This window comes from Schistocerca nitens, chromosome 4 (assembly GCF_023898315.1).
Source record: "Schistocerca nitens isolate TAMUIC-IGC-003100 chromosome 4, iqSchNite1.1, whole genome shotgun sequence".
Lineage (NCBI taxonomy): Eukaryota > Metazoa > Arthropoda > Insecta > Orthoptera > Acrididae > Schistocerca > Schistocerca nitens.
This window is the reverse complement of record NC_064617.1, coordinates 596,155,917-596,179,207: the sequence shown is the minus strand read 5'-3', so window position 1 is coordinate 596,179,207 and position 23,291 is coordinate 596,155,917. Positions and strand designations below refer to the sequence as shown.

Here is a 23,291-nt window from a genome sequence, read left to right as displayed (position 1 = left end):
AGGTGGTCCAACAGATTCTCGATTGGGTTTAAATCCTGGGAGTTTGGCAGCCAGTGCGGTACGGTAAACTCACCTGGTGCTCTTCAAACCACGAACGTACACAGCGAGCGGTATGACACATTGCATTGTCCTGCTGGTAGATGCCATTGTGGCGAGGAAAAACAAATTTCATATAGGTGTGGGCATGGTCGCCAAAGATAAATGCATGTTTGTGTTGATCCATTGTGCCTTCCAGAACGACGAGATCCCCAGACCATAACGTTCCCTCCTCCAGCCTGCGCCCTTCCGACGACTGTTGTAGGGTGTTTACTTTCAGATGTTTCACGCCGCACACCCCAACGGCCATCTGTCCAATGAAGCCTAAAACGTGATTCATCTGGAAAGGTTATATGTCGCCACCCATTGAACATCCAGTTGCGGTATTGGGGTGCAAATTCCAGCCTCCCTCGCGATGGACAGCAGTCAGAATATGTGCATGGACCAGGTGCATGCTGTGGAAGCCATACGCAGCAACGTTCGCTGAAAGTTTGTTGAGCAGACACTGTTGGTAGCTCCTTGGCTCATCTGGTGAGTCATCTGCTCAACTGTTGCACTTCCATTCGCCAACATACATCTCCGCAGCCGTCATTAACCCCTGTCATCTAAGGCCCACGCTTCACCACAGTTGACACGGCGCCGGTTTCGGATGGCGCCATTGCGCATGAATGGTGTACTTTAACCACGGTTGCACACAAACAGTTTACAAACTTAGCTGCTTCAGAAATGATTCCACCACTGACTCGAAATCTGTTGTGTACATAGTTCCGCGTAGTCAGCACGCACACAACTTTCCCACTAGAGCGCGCCCCACTAAGCACAACAGCGCAGGCGCAGCGCTCGTCCGTCTCCACACTATGAGATGGCGCTGCCATAGAGACGGACCAAATTCTGCTTCCGCCGATCCGCGTATTAATATGTAACGCAGCCAATGAGATTGCTGCTAAAGGAAGAACCTTTTCTCCTCACAGATCACACTCGCGCAGTGATACATGAACATGCGAGGTATTATAACGAATGTACAGACCTCCGATTAGTCAGTCTGCATTTGTCTTTACCAGTCTGTACCAGTCTGCATTTGTCTGCACCAGTCTGTACCAGTCTGCATTAGTCTGTACCAGTCTGTACGAGTTCTACATTTGTCTGCACCAGTCTATAGTCAAGTTTCAGTCTGCACCTAATAAGATTACCATATTCCTGTACATAGCCATGAAGATAAATGTATAGACACTTTTGTCAAGTATCAGAGATATATGTGAGAATAAGATTAACGTACCAATACCAAAGGAGCTTCAGATTGTCAATTGTAAATAGCATCCAGAACCAAGTTAAGTAATTTTTATGCTTGTTATTATTTTAATAAATGTGTGTGAAAATTAATCAAGTTCTGTTTAAAGTTGGTCATTGTCAATCTGCTACTCAAAGCGTGCAAGTGGCATTTCTATCGTCTGACCTAACGGCAGAAGATAAACACGCCACAATAAGACCACAAGACATATTGCTGACACTCGCCTACTTCGTTAGAACAACAAGTCAAATAATCTGATGGTGTGTGTACTGAAGATGTTACAGTACGCACACCACAAAATCTAATGATCATGCCCATCTGGCCGTCAGAAAAATCGCTCCATTTCCGCATTACAAAGACGACTGCACTGTTTCCCGCGTCCCTCCTCCCCTCTCTTTCGCCCCCCCCTCCCACATCAACACGCTTTATATTCCCTTCACTGCTAGTGCTGCCACCCGCCCCCTGCGAGTGCACGTTTACATGGAACGTCGGCGATGATCAAATTAATGTTACTCGACCGTGTTTATTAAACTCAATTCAAACATCAAATCTGCCTCAAAGGATATTTACTGCAATTTGCCTTGGAGCTGTTATAAAAGTTTTAACTTGCACAGAATTCAAATGACGGCTATACTAAACTTATTAGCATGTAGAAAGCAACTCGTCACAGAAATTACAGTAAACATAAGAACTACGATGTGACTACGATATTAAGCTTGTACATGTCGGAAGGGCACACTGTGTCTTTCACCTACTTATAGTAATTATATTCGTTTTAATTAAGATAACAATTAATTTATTTTAATTGTCTGAATACTGCTGTACTATAGAACTTACGTAATTTTTGCTGCGCATCACTCTTCTCCGTATTGCCATCCAGTACAAAATTCTTAATTTTCCAGTGTTCTTGGGTTATAAAATGCTTCAACTGCGTGCTTAATCTATGATTTAAAAATTACCACATTTCAAAGATTTCGTGTTTGAGAGCACTTTATAATGGTACGTTTCGATTAAGTGTAGCTATCAGAATCATATCAGTCGAATATTCCTAAAAGCACATGGTCACGTAACCGCAACACACACGGTAACGTAACCTCACCAGACAACTCGTTCCAAATCTTCACGCCTCCTCACAGCAAGAGCCGCTTCTCGTCTGGTCGCCAGCTGACCTAGGCCAAGTCCCTTTCCCCAAACCACTTCCAGGCGCGGTATCCACTGTCACATTACATGATGGCTGTGCTCCCATACAGGTACGAGGCGCAAACCTAAAATCACGTAATTATTTTTTGCTTTGTTTGCAGGTACATGTCTGCAGTCATGGTAAACACTGAAATCCACACACCTCAATACCGTAACACGTCAGCAGAGTAACCAAAGAGAAATGAAGAAACCCTTTGATAAACTGAATTATCATACGGTTATCCGTTTTCTCTATTCGAAAGGGACAAACGCTGCAATAATCCATGATGATATTATAGTTGATGACGAACTATAGTTTCAGATATTAAATTTATTCCTGAAATTCAGCTGAAGTGTAATAGGTAGAAATGTACTATCTAAAGCAACATACGAAAATTTGGGTCGGACCCGGACTCGAATCTGTATTTTCCGCTTATCACAAGTGGTCGCCTTACCAATTTTCTACAGGAGAAACAGATAAATGTGTGACATATGGATTGAGTCGATCCTGGAATCGTGGTCTGATAGCCTAAGTGGTAAGGTGACCGCTCCTGATAAGCGGGAAATTAGGGTTCGAGCCCTGGTCTGGCACAAATTTTCATATGTCACTTTAGGTGGTATATCGGAACATATTACAGCTAAAATGAATTTCATGAATAAATTTCAACATTTTAAACTATAGCTCATCCTCATATATATATATATATATATATATATATATATAACACCCTGTATACACACACAAACACACACACACACACATATATATATATATATATATATATATATATATATATATATATATATGTGTGTGTGTGTGTGTGTGTGTGTGTGTGTGTGTGTGTGTGTACAGGGTGTTACATAAAGGTACGGCCAAACTTTCAGGAAACATTCCTCGCACACAAAGAAAGAAAATATGTTATGTGGACATGTGTCCGGAAACGCTTACTTTCCATGCTAGAGCTCATTTTATTACTTCTCTTCAAATCACATTAATCATGGAATGGAAACACACAGCAACAGAACGTACCAGCGTGACTTCAAACACTTTCTTACAGGAAATGTTCAAAATGTCATCCGTTAGCGAGGATACATGCATCCACCCTCCGTCGCATGGAATCCCTGATGCGCTGATGCAGCCCTGGAGAATGGCGTATTGTATCACAGCCGTCCACAATACGAGCACGAAGAGTCTCTACATTTGGTACCGGGGTTGCGTAGACAAGAGCTTTCAAATGCCCCCATAAATGAAAGTCAAGAGGGTTGAGGTCAGGAGAGCGTGGAGGTCATGGAATTGGTCCCCCTCTACCAATCCATCGGTCAACGAATCTGTTGTTGAGAAGCGTACGAACACTTCGACTGAAATGTGCAGGAGCTCCATCGTGCATGAACCACATGTTGTGTCGTACTTGTAAAGGCACATGTTCTAGCAGCACAGGTAGAGTATCCCGTATGAAATCATGATAACGTGCTTCATTGAGCGTAGGTGAAAGAACATGGGGCCCAATCAAGACATCACCAGCAATGCCTGCCCAAACGTTCACAGAAAATCTGTGTTGATGACGTGATTGCACAATTGCGTGCGGATTCTCGTCAGCCCACACATGTTGATTGTGAAAATTTACAATTTGACGAAACTAAAATGAGCTCTAACATGGAAATTAAGCGTTTCCGGACACATGTCCCCATAACATCTTTTCTTTATTTGTGTGTGAGGAATGTTTCCTGAAAGTTTGGCCGTACCTTTTTGTAACACCCTACATATATATATATATATATATATATATATATATATATATATATATATATATATATAGGGTGAGTCACCTAACGTTACCGCTGGATATATTTCGTAAACCACATCAAATACTGACGATTCGATTCCACAGACCGAACGTGAGGAGAGGGGCTAGTGTAATTGGTTAATACAAACCATAAAAAAATGCACGGAAGTATGTTTTTTAACTCAAACCTACGTTTTTTTAAATGGAACCCCGTTAGTTTTGTTAGCATATCTGAACATATAAACAAATACGTAATCAGTGCCGTTTGTTGCATTGTAAAATGTTAGTTACATCCGGAGATATTGTAACCTAAAGTTGACGCTTGAGTACCACTCCTCCGCTGTTCGATCGTGTGTATCGGAGAGCACCGAATTACGTAGGGATCCAAAGGGAACGGTGATGGACCTTAGGTACAGAAGAGACTGCAACAGCACATTACGTCCACATGCTAACACCTTTTTATTGGTCTTTTTCACTGACGCACATGTACATTGCCATGAGGGGTGAGGTAAACGTACACACGTGGTTTCCGTTTTCAATTACGAAGTGGAATAGAGTGTGTCCCACTGGAAATGCGTCGACGTCTGTGGTATCAGCATGATGGTGCACCTGCACATTCCGCAATTAACACTAGGCTGACCCTTGACCCTCGACGGGCGTTTCATAGGACGTGGAGGACGCATAAATTGGCCAGCCCGTTCTCCTGATCTTACACCTCGGGACTTCTTTCTGTGGGGTACGTTAAAGGAGAATGTGTACCGTGATGTGCCTACAACCCCAGAGGATATGAAACAACGTATTGTGGCAGCCTGCGGCGACATTACACCAGATGTACTGCGGCGTGTACGACATTCATTACGCCAGAGATTGCAATTGTGTGCAGCAAATGATGGCCACCACATTGAACATCTATTGGCCTGACATGTCGGGACACACTCTATTCCACTCCGTAATTGAAAACGGAAACCACGTGCGTACGTGTACCTCAGCCCTCATGGTAATGTACATGTGCGTCAGTGAAAAAGACCAATAAAAAGGTGTTAGCATGTGGACGTAATGTGCTGTTGCAGTCTCTTCTGTACCTAAGGTCCATCACCGTTCCCTGTGGATCCCTACGTAATTCGGTGCTCTCCGATACACACGATCGAACAGCGGAGGAGTGGTACTCAAGCGTCAACTTTAGGTTACAATATCTCCGGATGTAATTAACATTTTACAATGCAACAAACGGCACTGATTACGTATTTGTTTATATGTTCAGATGTGCTAACAAAACTAACGGGGTTCCATTTAAAAAAACCTAGGTTTGAGTTAAAAAACATACTTCCGTGCATTTTTTTATGGTTTGTATTAACCAATTACACTATCCCCTCTCCTCACGTTCGGTATGTGGAATCGATTCGTCAGTATTTGATGTGGTTTACGAAATATATCCAGCGGTAGCGTTAGGCGCCTCACCATGACACAGTAATCAAATGTCCGAATGCGGGTAAATAACTTAAAAATCTGTGAGAAGAAATAGACAGGGGCGCGACATGTGGAAGTCTGAGTTGGACCGGAGAGGATGCTCTGATAGTCTAAGCGGCAAGGCGACTGCTGGCGATAAGAGGGGAATCAGAGTTCGAGTTCTGGTGCGGCACTAGTTTCATATGGCGTTCTAGGAAGTACATCTATACCTATTACAGTGAAGTTGAATTTCAGGAATAAATTCTAGTTAATGATGAATTGGCAGAACTCTACAGCAACGACGTCTCGTGAAACAGTGGTTATGTGGCGTAGGCATATGCAGTGCTGTAAAACAAACTGGTGGACAGCGTGTTTAAAATTTCCGATCTGGTTAGTTACAAAATGAACCGAATCACCTATGGTCGGCTTTCAAGAAAAATTATTACTGTGGTAAGAGGGCGGATCGGGTACACCGTCCAAGAAAGGAGAAAGCAAGGACTAATGAAGAACAAAGGTCGCCAACTGGGGAAGTTTTCCTCCTGTTTATTGACAAGATTACGGTTCAAATGGCTCAAATGGCTCTGAGCACTATGGGACTTAACATCTGAGGTCATCAGTCCCCTAGAACTTAGAACTACTTAAACCTAATTAACCTAAGGACATCACACACATCCATGCCCAAGGCAGGATTCGAACCTGCGACCGTAGCGGTCGCGCGGTTCCAGACTGAAGGGCCTAGAACCGCTCGGCCACTAAAGCCGGCAACAAGATTACGGACCGGTTCGGGAAAGTTTTGTTCAAGTATGTGGCTGAAACCTACCAAGATAATAAAAGGATGATTATGAACGGCAAAAGATGTATGGCGTCCACTAACGTTATATGGAGTAAACAAAATTCCATGGTGTTGTTTGCAAGTATACACAGCCTATTAACACGCCCATCTTCTGAGGTGGAAATAAAATTCAGTGAGACAAGCGTTTTAGCGAAGACCACGCATTACCATGCGCATATACATGGTCCATGGATAGTGACCGGGTCAAATATGTCACGAAATAAGCGTCAAACAAAAAACTACAATGAACGAAACTTGTCTAGCTTGAATCGGGGAACCAGATGGCGCTATGTTTGGCCCGCTACATGGCGCTGCCATAAGTCAAACGGATATCAACTGCGTTTTTTTAAATAGGAACCCCCATTTTTTTATTAAATACTCGTGCTGTACGTAAAGAAATATGAATGTTTTAGTTGGACCACTTTTTCCGCTTTGTGATAGATGGCGCTGTAATAGTCACAAACGCGTAAGTACGTGGTATGACGTCACATTCCGCCAGTGCGGAAGGTATTTCCTTCGTGACACATTACCCGTGTTAAAATGGACCGTTTACCGATTGCGGACCGCGCGGGATTAGCCGAGCGGTCTTGGGCGCTGCAGTCATGGACGGTGCGGCTGGTCCCGGCGGGGGGTCGAGTCCTCCCTCGGGCATGGGTGTGGGTGATTGTCCTTAGGATAATTTAGGTTAAGTAGTGTGTAAGCTTAGGGACTGATGACCTTAGCAGTTAAGTCCCGTAAGATTTCACACACATTTGAACATTTTTGAACCAATTGCGGAAAAGGTAGATATCGTGTTGATGTATGGCTATTTTGATCAAAATGCCCAACGGGCGTGTGCTATGTATGCTACTCGGTATCCTGGACGACATAATCAAAGTGTCCGGACCGTTCGCTGGATAGTTACGTTATTTAAGGAAACAGGAAGTGTTCAGCCACATGTGAAACGCCAACCACGACCTACAACAAATGATGATGCCCAAGTAGGTGTTTTAGCTGCTGTCGCGGCTAATCCGCACATCAGTAGCAGACAAATTGCGCGAGAATAGGGAATCTCAAAAACGTTCGTGTTGAGAATGCTAAATCCACATCGATTGCACCCGTACCATATTTCTATGCACCAGGAATTGCATGGCGACGACTTTGAACGTCGTGTACAGTTCTGCCACTGGGCACAAGAGAAATTACCGGACGATGACAGATTTTTTGCACTCGTTCTATTTAGCGACGAAGCGTCATTCACCAACAGCGGTAACGTAAACCGGCACAATATGCACTATTGGGCAACAGAAAACCCACGATGGCTGCGACAAGTTGAACATCAGCGACCTTGGCGGGTTAATGTATGGTGCGGCGTTGTGGGAGGAAGGATAATTGGCCCCCATTTTATCGATGGCAGTCTAAATGGTGCAATGTATGCTGATTACCTACGAAATGTTCAACCGATGTTACTACAAGATGTTTCACTGCATGACAAAATGGCGATGTACTTACATGATGGATGTCCGGCACATAGCTCGCGTGCGGTTGAAGCGGTATTGAATAGCATATTTCATGATAGATGGATTGGTCGTCGAAGCACCATACCATGTATTGCACGTTCACCGGACCTGACGTCCCCGGATTTCTTTCTGTGGGGAAAGTTGAAGGATATTTGCTATCGTGATCCACCGACTTTCGTCAGCGCATTGTCAATGCATGTGCGAACATTAAGGAAGGCGAACTACTCGCTGTTGAGAGGAATGTCGTTACACGTATTGCCAAATGCATTGAGGTTGACGGACATCATTTTGAGCATTTATTGCAGTCACGTGGTATTTACAGGTAATCACGCTGTAACAGCATGCGTTCTCAGAAATGATAAGTTCACAAAGGTACTTGTATCACATTGGAACAACCGAAATAAAATGTTCAAACGTACCTACGTTCTGTATTTTAATTTAAAAAACCTACCTGTTACCAACTGTTCGTCTAAAATTGTGAGCCATATGTTTGTGACTATTACAGCGCCATCTACCACAAACCGAAAAAAGTGGTCCAACTAAAACATTCATATTACTTTACGTACTACATGAATATGTAATAAAAATGGGGGTTCCTATTTAAAAAAACGCAGTTGATATCCGTTTGACCTATGGCAGCGCCATGTAGCGGGCCAACCATAACGCCTTCAGGTTTCCCCCTTCAAGCTAGACAAGTTTCGTTCTTTGTAGTTTTTTCGTTTGACGCTTATTTCGTGAGATATTTGGCCCGGTCACGATCAGTGGACCACCCTGTATAATGAAAGGCCAAGAGGTATTCACAAATACCATAATAATTTTAACAGAAAAGAATAACTTTTTAATTAGATAAAATATGGGCGTCAATTTAGCTTCAGAACGATCAGTTACTTTTAGCAGAGAACGATGGCGCCAGGTATACATGATTATACAATCGGTATCACGTGGTGGATGGTGGTGTCCTGTATACAGTTCTATAAGTTCGGGGCCTCTCAAGTCGCAATTGCCGTTTTACCTCAGAAAATGTCTCCCGCACCATAAGATGAAACATCAGGCAATAGTTTTACACATTGGCCTCAGTTTCTCAGGCCGGAAGTTTTAACTGAAGCAGAGATTGGCCGTGAAAGCCTACAGTGTACGAATATCGTTACTACTTCAAGCAATCTTCAAGACATTCGGACCATTATACGTGTTTTGATTAACTTCTGTTTTTAACATGAAGCTTAGCTAGTAGTCGCTATTAACAGTTTATAAAATTATAAACAGCTGACCAGTTGCAATGGATAAAGAAATTCTTTACCTAGGTTTCGACAAATATATATTTGTCGAAACCTAGGTATAGAATTTCTTTATCCATTGCAACTGGTCGGCTGTTTATAATTTTATTACTTGAAACCGTTGCTGTTGTGCAGCTATGTTTAAAATATTAACAGTTTAATTGTTTCAGATGTTAACGTCATTATTAAAAAAGTTCGTGTTAAATCGTTGCACTAGCCCAAACCTTCATATAGCAGCGTAACGTAAACTCTGTTCATTACAAAGAGTAAGGTGCAAAGTGCCAGTTACCTGTGGTGTAAAGACGTTCAAGTACAGGCAGTCCTCAGTTCCAATCGGAGGCTGAGATTTCTCGAAGATAGAGTTCTGCGTGCAAGTTGGTCCAGGTACCGTGGCATCGCGGACGTGCTCCCATGAAACTGGAGGTTGCGGACTCTGCAACATTAAGTATACTTCTTCGTGTGAGACCTTTGGTATCAACATGAAATTTGAAATATCTGTAAACGACAGAAAAATACTTCTAAGGTCATGGTGGTGACAGTGGAAAATTTTGGCAAACCTGACACAGTGAACTGAAATGAAAACTTGTTAATAGAGCTCGTCTGCTGCCTATTTAAATGTGTATTTTCTTTGTCAGCGATATTATAAGTACATCTTCATCTACAAGGCTTCAGTTAGCTACCAATGAATCTTCATTGTGACATCAACATGCCAGAAAAAAAATGGCTCTGAGCACTATGGGACTTAACATCTATGGCCATCAGTCCCCTATAACTTAGAACTACTTAAACCTAACTAACCTAAGGACATCACACAACACCCAGTCATCACGAGGCAGAGAAAATCCCTGACCCCGCCGGGAATCGAACCCGGGCGTGGGAAGCGAGAACGCCACCACAAACATGCCAGAACCATGTGTCTGTAAACTGTTCTGATTTACATGACAAAATTTAAATTCCAACATTAGCCACGATCAGACATGGGAATAAATTCAGTAGCGACAAGTCAAAATTTGTACCGAACTGGAACTCGAATCCGAATGTCCCGCTTTACTCGAGCTGTCCCCTTAACTGCTTCACCTATCCGAACACACTTCTACTCGAACCGAAATTCCCAATTTGTCGCACATTACATGCATAGCGCCCCCTGTCCATTATCCTCATTGGTCGAAGCCTCACGCCGAATTCCACAAAGGATGGATAGTGAGTGAATCTGTAATGAACGATCATTAATTGTCGTCGAAAAGAACCATTTCTTTTTTATCCTGTAGGCCTTGTACCTGACGAGACTGAAATTTCGACAGCCACAAATGGGCATTGAAATAATTTCACTAACGACAAGGGAAAATATTTATCGGTCTGGAACTCGAAACCGGATTTTTCGCTATATGCATGCATTGCCTTAAAAACTTATCCTATCTGAGCTCGTTTCCTGTCCATACCAAATTCCCGACTCATCGCATATTACGTACTTAGCTTTCCCTGTCCACTACGCTCACAGCTCACAGCCAGCCACACACTGGTTTCCACGAGAGGTTGGACGAAGATTGCATCTGGACTGACATGTCCGAAAGAACAGACATCACATATATAAATGTACGCTCCTTGAGGGCAATTACTCATCATTCATTGCAGATGCACTCTTTGTCCAATACCTCGCGCAATTCAGCATGATGCTGCGTACTATGAGAGGATACTGTTTATGCAGTGTGCAACAAGTTGGGAATCAGTTGGCCGGGAAGATTGCTCAGATAGACGAGGCGATTAAGGCGAGTGCTCACGATAAGCGAAAAAATTTCTGCGGCATTTGCCAGTGTGAAGAAATAGCACACCATTTATGTTGAAAACAATTTTTAACACAACTAGTGTGGCTATTTCTTCACATTGGCATTCTTCAAATACCGTTCCTGAAAATGATCAATAAAAATGTAAATGTCGATACAGGTCTTTGCGGTGCGTGGAGACATGTGAGGGGAATTGCTGACGTAATCGGTGAATCGGCGCTACCAACAGAAACTGCAATGTACAGCTCCACCACGCAATTTTACACTGCAGCTGGCATTGGCAGAAATGAAAAAATCGGAAAGTCGACATTCAGTATCCGAACAAATCCTACATGTATCGAAACTGTACGACGGTTCCATCGGAAACCTTTTATTGTACCACTTACATACAGATAACATTGTTACCAAAGTAGTTATCGCCAAGCGTGAGAATGAATCGTTTTCCTTTCAATTCTTACTCTAAGGGGGATAGACAGGCAGCTGGTCTGTTGATGTCCAGAATGCCTAATAATAAATCAATACTTAATATACAGCTCTAAAACTGGCAATATATTTACAATGTGCAGCCGATATTCTTATGGGCAGATACGTGGAAAATTTTTCAAAAATGGTTCAAATGGCTCTGAGCACTATGGGACTTAACATCTATGGTCATCAGTCCCATAGAGCTTAGAACTACTTAAACCTAACTAACCTAAGGACATCACACAACACCCAGTCATCACGAGGCAGAGAAAAGAAAATTTTTTGGTCGATATATAGAGATACTTTTTCGATATGCCGAGAACCGATAACACTTTTGAAGTATCGATATACAGGAAGAGGAGGAGGATGAGCCGTCGATATTGAGGTCATCAGAGACGGAGCAAAACTTCGGAGTAGGGAAGGACGGGGAAGGAAATCGACCATGCCCTTTCAAATGGACCATGCCGACATTTTTCTGAAGCGCTTGAGGGAAATCATGGGAAACCTAAATCAGGATGACCGGATGCTGGTTTGAACCGTCGTCCTCCCGAATGCGAGTCCAGTGTGCTAACCACTGCGCCACCTCGCTCGGTCGACAAATCGGACACCCGATACTGCTAAAAATATCTACAGCCCTAGTGTACAGTATAGCAGGAGGGATATAAGGTTATATTTATGAGCGTTTTGTGGCTATACATTCTGCTGCCACCTCCCTCGCAGCAGCAACGGCTCTAACCAAACTAGGCATCAACTCGAACAGAGTTCCAACAACAGAAATCGGTGGGCCGTTCCACGCTGCTTCACATGTCATCGGTCCCTAAGCCTGCACACTACTTCAGCTAACTTAAACTAACTTACGCTATGGACAACACACACACCCATGGGGTGGACTCGAACTTCCGACGAGGAGAGCCACACGGACCGTGACAAGGCGCCTGAGACCGCGCGGCTACCCCGCGCGGCTGTTTTGAATAGAAAGTTTAGATTCTTTTCGTGGGGCTATAAAATTCAAAATTATATATATATATATATATATATATATATATATATATATATAATGACTTTTGAACGCTATAAAAGGCCGAGTGGGATTAGCCGAGCGGTCTAGGGCGCTGCAGTCATGGACTGTGCGGCCGGTTCCGGCGGAGGTTCGAGTCCTCCCTCAGGCATGGTTGTGTGTGTTTGTCCTTAGGATAACTTAGGATAAGTAGTGTATAAGCTTGGGGACTGATGACCTTAGCAGTTAAGTCCCATAAGATTTTCCACAACACACTATTACGGTAAATACATTGTTTGTTCTCCATCAAAATCTTTCATTTGCTAACTATGCCTATCAGTAGTTAATGCCTTCAGTAGTTAGAATCTTTTATTTAGCTGCCAGTATTGCTTCGAGTAACGAAGATTTTTGTGAGGTAAGTGATTCATGAAAGGTATAGGTTATAGTTAGTTAGGGCCATTCTTTTGTAGGTATTATTGAAACTCAGATGGCGTTGCGCTAAAAAAAATTGTTGTGTGTCAGTTTGCTGTTGATCAGAATAAGTAAAGAGAGAAATGTCTGAGTACGTTCAGTTTTGCTCAGCTGTTTGAAAATCAAATAACGTAATAGGTTTACGAGCACTGTCATTCTTAATTTTTCTAAGGGGATGTTTCAAGGCAACTGAAGATACTCCACAGACAAAAGGAAGCAAAACGCGTATGGTACAAAAGCACAAACCCTTCATTTAGTTGTATTAGACGAACTTCATCCCCAGAACAAATTGTTTACAGATTAACATATGTTAAACAGTTCAGACCAAAAGGAAATAGAGGCTTTTGAAACGTGACGCTACGGAAGAATTCCGATGATAATTAATGTGTAAATGCTGAGTTCCACAGAAGAGAAATTTTTGTGGCACAGCTTAACAAAAGGAAAGGGTAGTATAGTCAGGCACATCCTGAGGCGTCGACAAATTATCGATTTGGGAGTAGAGAAAAGTTTTTGTGAGAAAAATTCTAGAGAGAGACCTACGCGTGAATACAGTAGAAAGACTAAAGTGATGTAGTATAGAGTAGCTGTTCAGAGATTAACATTCTTGCTCAGGGTGGCATAGCACAGACAGTTGCATCAAAGCAGTTGTTGGAGTTAAGCTCAAACTATAACAACTACAGGTTTCTATTTCCTTAGACCCTTAAATATAATCTCAAGAATAGAGAGCAAATAACCTTTGAGTATCCCTACACCTAGAAGACGGTGTTAGTGGAATGTAGTGCCTAATAATGGGTCGTAGTTCGGGATGTGAACGGAACAACTAATTATACAGTACACTTACCCTGAACCGAAGCGGTCCAACCGGCGGCTTGGCAAAGGGTATGTTGTAGAAGGCCAGGAAGTGGCGACCCTGGTAGGACTGCTTGGCGGTTCCACGCACGGTTCCGTGGCGAGTCCGCACCACTCGCTTGGCGGCTTCCGCGTCGGCGCCGGTCGCAGCCGCCAGCAGCAGCAGCAGCAGCAGCAGCGCAGCGGCTACAGCCGCAGCCGACGATGGCGACTGCAGTCTAATCATGGCTGTTGTGGCCCGTAGAAAGCGGCGCAGTTGCTTTTACGGCTGTGTTGTTTCGCTGATTAAAAGCCTCGCAAGGTGCTCGACGACTCACGCACAACCGTATCTACAAGGCTATAGATAGATAATGTCACATTACCGTTCCACACAGTCTTTCGCAGAAAACGTGCCTGCTGGGCGCACGTGTTTTCAATGCCGTAATAGATAGACGCTAGTTTTAAAACAGGACTGATGTCAATGTCATTCCTAGACTTAACAACTGCCTACGATAGTGTCTGATGATATGGACTTACCTGAAACTGAAGACAGTGATTACATGCCTCCAACATACATCACTCCTAAAGACATGTTCAGTAACCGAAATTTTAAAGCGACTAATGGAATTGTCACTAGTAAGTCATTTAAGATATCAAATGGATCGCCCCAAGATTCGGTTCTATCGCTATTATTATCCAACATTTTGACTACCGGCCGGCCGCGGTGGCCGAGCGGCGCTAGGCGCTTAACTCCGGAACCACGCGGCTGCTACGGTCGCAGCTTCGAATCCTGACTCGGGCATGGATGTGTGTGATGTTCTTAGTTTAGTTAAGTTTAAGTAGATCTAAGTGTAGGGGACTGATGACCTCAGCTGTTAAGTCCCATAGTGCTTAGAGCCACTTGTACCATTTGACTACCGACATGGCTTGCACAGTGAATAAAAAATTCGAATATGCTGATGATCTGGCCACAGCGGTGCAAAGAAAATCTCTTGAGGGATGTGCAACGACTCTGACTGATCATCTTGAGCCACTTGCCAAGTATTAAAAATATGGCGTTCGTGACTGAATCCATCTAAGATTGAAGTCTGTAGTTTTCAGGACACGAATAAGGTCGCCAACAAACATCTGAAGGTGTTATGTAGCCAACGGAACCTGTACAGAAGAGTGGAATAGAGATCAACATAAACATCATTTCCGCCCTTTTTATTGCTCATGAAAACCACACACTGCACTTTGTACCACCATACAGCGAGAGCTTCAGAGGTGGTGGTCCAGATTGCTGTACACACCGATACCTCTAATACCCTGAAGCACGTCCTCTTGCATTGATGAATGCCTGTAGTCGTCGTGGCATACTATCCACAATTTCATCAAGACACTGTTGGTGCAGATTGTCCCACTCCTCAACGGCGATTCGGCCTAGATCTCTCAGAGTGGTTGGTGGGTCACGTCGTCCAGAAACAGCCATTTTCAATCTATCCCAGGCATGTTCGATACGGGTCATGTCTGGAGCATATACTGGCCGCTCTAGTCGAGCGATATCGTTATCCTGAAGGCAGTCATTCACAAGATGTGCACGATGGGGGCGCGAATTGTCCATGAAGAATGCCTCGCCAATATGCTGCCGATATTGTTGCACTATCGGTCGGAGGATATCATTCACGTATTGTACAGCCGTTATGGTGCCTTTTATGACCACCAGCGGCGTACGTCGGCCCCACACAATGCCATCCCAAAACAGGAGGGAACCCCCACCTTGCTGCAATCGCTGGAGAGTGTGTCTAAGACGTTCAGCCTAACCGGGTTGTCTGGTTAAAGGTATATGCGGCACTCATCGGTGATGAGAACGTGATGCCTATCCTGAGCGGTCCATTCGGCATATTGTTTCGACCATCTGAACCGCACTGCATGTGTCATAGTTGCAAAGACGGTCCTCACCATGGACGCCGGGAGTGAAGTTGCGCATCATTCAGCCTATTGCGCACAGTTTGAGACGTAACACGACGTCCTGTGGCTGCACGAAAAGCATTATTCAACATGGTCGCGTTGCTGTCAGGGCTCCTCCGAGCCATAACCCGCAGGTAGCGGTCATCCACTGCAAAATGGCTCAAATGGCTCTGAGCACTATGGGACTTAACTTCTGAGGTCATCAGTCCCCTAGAACTTAGAACTACTTAAACCTAACTAAGATAAGGACATCACACACATCCATGCCTGAGGCATGATTCGAACCTGCGACCGTAACGGTCGCGCGGTTCCAGACTGTAGCGCCTAGAACCGCTCGGCCACTCCGGCCGGCTCATCCATTGCAGTAGTAGCCCTTGGCGTCATGTCACGGACTGCGCGGCCCCTCCCGCCGAAGGTTCGAGTCCTCCCTCAGGCATGGGTGTGTGTGTTGTTCTTATGTTAGTTTATGTAGTGTGTAAGACTAGGGACCGATGACCTAAGCAGTTTGGTCCCATAGGAATTCACACACATTTGAACAGTAGCCCTTGGTCGGCCTGAGCGAGGCTGTCATCGACAGTCCTGTCTCTCTGTATCTCCTCCATGCCCGAACAACATCGCTTTGGTTCACTCCGAGACGGCTGGACACTTCCCTTGTTGAGATCGCTTCCTGGCACACAGTAACAATGCGGACGCGATCGAACCGCGGCATTGACCGTCTGGACATGGCTGAACTGCAGACAGCACGAGCCGTGTACCTCCTTCCTGGTGGAATGACTGCAACTGATCGGCAGTCGGACCCCTTCCGTCTAATAGGCGCTGCTCATGCGTGGTTGTTTGCATCTTTGGGCGGTTTGAGCGACATCTCTGGACAGTCAAAGGAACTGTGTTCAAAAAAATTCAAATGTGTGTGAAATCTTATGGGACTTAACTGCTAAGGTCATCAGTCCCTAAGCTTACACACTACTTAACCTAAATCATCCTAAGGACAAACACACACACGCATGCCCGAGGGAGGCAGTGCATGACTGCAGCGCCTCTGACCGCTCGGCTAATCCAGCGCGGCAAAGGAACTGTGTCTGTGATACAATATCCACTGTCAAGGTCTATCTTCACGAGTTCTGGAACGGGAGTGATGCAAAACGTTTTCTGATTGTGTATGTTGGCGGCAGTAGAATCATTCAGTAGTCAGCTTCAAATGCCAGTTCTCCAAATTTTCTCAACAGTGCTCCTTGAAAAGAACGTCACCCTCCCTCCAGAGATTTCCGTTTGAGTTCCTGAAGCATTAGCGTAATACTTGCGTATTTTCGAAAATATGTGCTTTCCAAATACGGTGTAATATATCAGAGTACTGTTATGAATTATAATGTGAAAATGTGAAATTACGGAAAATTGGCTATCCTATGAATTTCGCTTTAAATGTAATTAGAAAAGTAATCTTTAAAAGTTGTAATTTGCTTTCATTTTATTTATAAAATACAATACAATACAATATATAACAAACACTATATCTACTCACCAAAAATTCCAATTTTCGTATGAACTACGGAAAACCATAATCTATTATTCCATAGAAAAATAGTTTCCAGTTTATTCAAAAAATGTAACTAACTTGACCAAAAACAATTCTTCTTGATGCAAAATTATAATATTTTAAAATGTGTACAAACCTTTTCATGTGGGGATTTAGAAATTTATAAATTTTTTTCAGAAATATATAAAATTTGTTTTTTTTTAACTATTTTAATTCTCAGATTTTTGCAGCTCTAATAACCGAACATTTTCATTCATGTCTCAACTTTAATTTATATTCATTGTATTCCAGGACGAGTAGTCAGTATTCAGGGACATGAAAGGAATGGTCATTCGAAAGCAAAAAGGTCTAAGTAATCATGGCCTCTAAAATGCAAACCTTAAGAGCTACGAGCACTTCTTTATCTTCGATACTGTAAAACATATTCCTTCTACTGCAAACTCTTTGCTTTCCATATTTTGAGAGGAGGTAGTAGGGAACAAAACAAGAAAGAGGTAAACATGGGGCCTAAAGTGCATCACTTAAGAGCTATGAGCACTTGTTCAGCAGAAGAGATGTGTTTCACAGTTGCAAAGATGAAGAAGAGCTCATAGTTCTTAGGGTATGTAGATTAGAGCCCATGTTTGCTGTACAATTTTTTCTTGATTTGGTCCATACTACCACCACTCAAAATATGGGAAGCAAAGAGCTTGTAGTAGAAGAGCTTTGTTTCACAGTATGGAATATGAAGAAGTGCTCATAGCTCTTAAGATCCCATGTTCACTAGAGTTTTTTGCTTCGAATGATAGTTCCTGTCATACCCCTATACTGTATGTCACAGTACGCGCTCAAACAGCTTGCATTTATTTCTGTTATTTTTAGCACTTATCCGTGACACATCGAATAGTACGTGTTTTGTGATCAAAAACTGCCCGCGAATGATTTTATTTAGTATTAAAACCGTACGTAATGGTGAGATTATGATTTTGTTGTAATTTTAGCATATGTAATGTGGAAGAAAAGGAAATGTATCCATTCCACTTAAGTGTGACGATTTAATTGCGAAATAAATCAAAAGGTGAACGTTCAGAAATTGTTTCTTTACATGTAAAGAGATATAGGCTACAGAGCGACAACTGTCCTTGTAGGAAAGCTGGACAGGAGCAGAAATGATTAGCGAAGCAGTGAACATAGCAAACAGAAGATTTACTTAACTTGTTTTTCCCTAAGCGTACGAAGACTCATTCCAAATAATACAGCGAGAAGTAGAGTCCAGCTCTCAGTGTCGACAAGAATGAGGCTCTCTAAACTAAGCGTGAACTTTGGTGTCGTAGCGAAGAGGCTCGAAGTGAAAGTGGTCTGCGTGTCTGCCGTCGGCCGTCCTATGTCGTGCTGGCAGAGGGCGCTTATAGTCTGGAACCATTGGAGGGTGGCTTAGCGCTCAAGCAGCTTTGGGTCCGCGAGGTCACGCACGAACGCTACCTGCGTCAGAGTGAAACTTGCATTTCCGTTGACAACTATGAAACGCCTTTGCGGTGGTATCGATGCATTATACCACACAAATAAATGTCCGAGGACCTAATCATCCACACATAACATGACGATTACCACGTTGCATCGAAGAAAATATTAGCACTTTTCTTTCGTCATACTAATTCTTAAATCAAATTGTGAAAGTTAATATATTGGCTGAAGAAGTACATAAGATTGATAAAAAGTGTAAACATTGCATAGTATTAGAAAGACGGACATTAGAAGAGGTTTGAACCCAGTCACTGTCTAAATTTTCGGAGAAACCATAAGAAATGGCAGCTAAATACGTCTAAGAAGTCAGTCTCGTTCTGCCAATGGTCGTGACAGGGCAACCGTTAGACTTTGAGGTGGGAAACTGTCCCTAAATAAGCTGGAAGGACCAGCAATGATCAATGGCATAAGGACGCAGAAGGCAGTGGAAATCACTACATTAAAGACATACAATGTATATATAAATGATATGTGGTCTGTAATCGAAAAAGTGTCATCATTATCTCTCCATTGGCTAAAGATTCCGGATTAATCCCTCATTCGGATTGCCGGGAAGGTTCTGCCAAGGTGGCAGTAAGCGTAAGAAAAAGAAAAGGTACCATGCTATGAGTCGGACCAAGGAATGTCAGAAGTTTGAACGTGGTACGGAAATTAGAACCGGCGTTTTCTTGCAACTGGATGGGAATGTTTGGTTTTCCCGACAGCTTTAATTCTCACACTGTTCTTGCGTTCTCTCCATTTTTAGTCTATTCCGTTTCATTCTCTCCACTACAAACACGTTTAGGAAACATTCCAAATTTCCTGAATTATTGCTTTTCTCTCAGGATTCTATGGTGGTGTCTCTGAGGTTTTCGTATTGAAAGTACAAATTACGAGAGAAAATTAAAGAAGTAGAATAAGCAAAAAAATGCTTTATCTCTTCGCACTCGACAAATACTACCGTCAGCAGGATACATATTCCTATACCTAATATTTCGTTCCTCACGATCTATCACTTTTTTTTTATTTAGGCGAGTAATCAATAGCCGAAAACAAGAAGGCGTTAAAGAATATAAAAGTATTGCTTCTCAAATAGAAATTTCTCATCAATGACCGCCAGCTGCCACTCTGCTTGAATACAAGAATAAACTGTAACTTTATTCTTCTTATGGGCGTCCTTTTTTCATTTAACGACCAGAATATTTGATTTGGCTTACCTCAGTTTTTCCAGCTGATGTGGAAATATTTCCGACATGAGAACAAGTCTTGCAGTAAACGTCTTTTCATCCCGATATTCGTACATCAGCTGTCACACAAAACGAAACACGTGCCTATCACTTTGTCAATATTGAACTGCAGGAAGATTTCTACCAGCAGCATGAAAATACTTAAAATTTGCTATCACTGTCTTAACTAAAATCTGCACACTTAACCTGAATTCGGAAATTTATTTTTAACAACCAAATTATCCACCATGGGCAAAATACAGCAACCACAATCCTTATGAAACTGTATACATATTTTCATTGGATGAAGGAAACATGTAAAACGCGAAAAAATGTTGTACAACAAGATATGACCTAAATAAATTAGTTCATATTGTAGTTCTGCCTACTACGTAGAACAGTATTAAGGTTTGTAGGAGTTACAAAGAAATTATTTTGAATTATACAATTTTTACATTTTGTTGATGTAGGACGAGAGAATCCTTTTATTTTATGAAGAGTTTATTACAAATTTGTCACAGTTGCAGTATATATTTTGGTGAGTAGTTTCAAACTGAGTGGTTCATTCTCAAGCCTGACCTATGCAGCCTGCACAGAAAGTGCCCTAACTAAAATTGGAAATACGTGCATCACACAGTGAGAGTAGTTAATGTTACAAAATACGGAATATACCGATGCTCATTATACATATATATAATCTTGAATTTAAGCAGGCACCAAACTAAAAATAGTGGTTGAGCAAAATTACAAAAATGTGCTGCAATGTCTAGCCTCCTGGGCACAGCAATAATCTTTATGGAACAACTTATAAAATGTTACAGGTCTTCTCATATTTCCGACATTGGGACGTAAACCGAAGAGTTGGTACTCCAAATTTATAAGATTCATATTACAGCTACATATGTAATTTTGGTTATTCAGTCCTTTAGAACTTCTACTTCCACAGAATCGTAGTATATTCAGAGAAGTAAATATGACAGACCTGCCTGCCCAGAAGGAATACACATAGACGTTATATGTAATAGCTTCTCCTGTTTCAGAAACATGTGCGCGAAGTACCACAACTGACGTCATTTCCTATGGCCTTCATCCTATTTCTGTCTCTCAACAAACAGAACACTTGATAAAGACTGTGATTACAGTGGAGCGGCGCAGCACGATGAGAGCACTTCGAACACCTTCTGTAAATGGACGTTCATGCCAACTTCGTGACCTTCAAAGACCTCACTGTTACACATTGAAAGGTGGCTACACTGAGCCACAGCGCCAGAGATCGCTAGAGAGCATTGTTCGCCCGCCTCCACTGGCAGAGTGATTATTGAGATGTCGTAGTAGTCAGTGCTTGTCCAGGACTCGTAGTAGTCAGTTCGTGTTGAGATGTGCTAGTAGGGAGTGCTTGCTGAGATGTGATACTGAAAAATTCTTGTTGAGATGTTGTAATAGCGAGTCGGTGTGGAGATATATTGTAATAATTTGAGTGCTTGTCATCAATATATGAAGGTAACGAAACTTGATTTATTTTTCATTATTTCCATGTTCTAAATAATGCGTCATTACAGGTTCAGTCAACAAAGCATCTGGCTTGTGTTCTTGGATTAGAGTGTAATTGTGGTTCTCTTGAGTAATTATGGTATTTTTATTTCCTTTAATTAATTCAGTATAAATGTTATTTAAAAATTCTTGTGTTGTTGAAGAAGAACCGTGCCAGATGCGTACGTTGAGTCACACTCCCACACACAGAACAGTTACTCTTGTGCTTGTTGTTGCGTTGGTTTTATAGTTGCTGGGGACTTAATTAATTAATTGTGTTAATGAAAATTTCCATTTCATTCCTTGTTGTTGTTCTAAGCAGTCAGATAGCGTAATAATAACAGTCAGGGCCAACGGTTTACGAGACTTCGTAACCGGACAGACAGCTGCTAAAGCAAGAAATCAAAATCATTTTCATTACATTTAATTAAGCCCCCATGCACGTGGCGACCGCTGCTTCGGATCGTCCCTTGGAATTCTTCTGATTGTGTAGACAGTAGTATTGTTGTAGTAATTTGTAGTTTAGTAATTGTAGTCTATATTGCATGTGTAGATTTGGTAATTAGCATTCTTCTAATGGTATTTTTCAAAATTTAATTTTTATTGCCTTGTATACGCGTTTGACGATTTAGTGCAATTATTTCAATTGTTCGTTAATCGTGTTTGAGGGAAACATTTCGAGTGAATGATTGTTGGAGATAAAGTGTCATTGTGTGCAATTTTCATATAGTGACGAGTTTTGTATATTTTGTAAATGATTACGCGATCAATGAAAAAGGCAAAAATGATGAATAGTGAGAATGACGAAATTGTTAACATGGCGAACTCGCCAACAGAGGAAAACAGTGTGATGAATAATGAAGTGGAAAACAATGTAATAAGTCGGGAAAATAGTCCGGAACCATTTCAAAATTTTTCTCAATCAGAAAATTTACAGAATATGAGATTAACGATAGAAGATTCTGAAATAGTATCGAACACAGATAGCTTTACAGCTATGACGAAGGAAACTGGTTTTGCGGGAAATGTTAGGGGCGAAAAGAATTGCGAACCGGCTACTATGGAGCAGTTGATGGGTGCAATATTAAATCTGGGATCACAAATGGGAACAATGGTAACACAGATGGGAACAATGGAAACACGAATGGAAACAATTAAAACAGAGATAGGAACACGGTTAGACTCACAAGGATCTGAATTAAAAACAGAGATGGGAATAATGGGATCACAGTTACGATCTGAATTAGAAACAGATAGGGGAACAATGGAAACACGGTTAGACTCACTGGGATCACAGTTGGGATCTGAATTAAAAACAGTGGGATCACAAATAGGAACAATTAAAACAGAGATGGAAACAATGGAAACACGGTTAGACTCACGAATAGGGACATGTTTCAAAAATATGAAAGATGAGTTAAAGAAAGAAATCAGAGAAGAAGTACAACCGATTTTGAATTCTCACAATAGTAGATTAATTGCAGTAGAGATTAGACAAAGGGAACAGGATCGAGAACAGGAAGAAAGAGATCGCGTGATAGTACAAAAATTTTCAGAGTTAAATTTACAACGTGCACACGATAAGGAAGAAATATTTGAGAGAATCGAGAAATCCGTACCAAATGACAGAATAAATAACTTAACGCAACAGTGTGAACAGTTAACTACTAAATGTGACAATACTGAAACCCG

At 42.2% G+C, this 23,291-nt stretch overlaps 1 protein-coding gene across 6 annotated transcripts in view; it reads right to left on the bottom strand.

The window, feature by feature from the left end:
• Positions 1 to 14,146, bottom strand: part of LOC126253375 (juvenile hormone esterase-like) — a 295,839-nt gene extending 281,693 nt beyond the window's left edge. For 5 of the 6 annotated variants that reach the window (XM_049954658.1, XM_049954657.1, XM_049954656.1 and 2 more), the window contains exons 1-2: positions 13,894 to 14,142; positions 9,628 to 9,771 (exon numbers count right to left, since the gene is read on the bottom strand). In XM_049954658.1, coding sequence (XP_049810615.1) covers positions 9,628 to 9,771; positions 13,894 to 14,127 — 378 coding nt within the window. In that variant the 5' untranslated portion in view covers positions 14,128 to 14,142. Of the gene's footprint in view, positions 1 to 9,627; positions 9,772 to 13,893 lie in introns of all 6 variants that reach the window. The other variant, XM_049954659.1, reaches the window with a different exon arrangement.
• Positions 14,147 to 23,291: the final 9,145 nt, after the last annotated feature.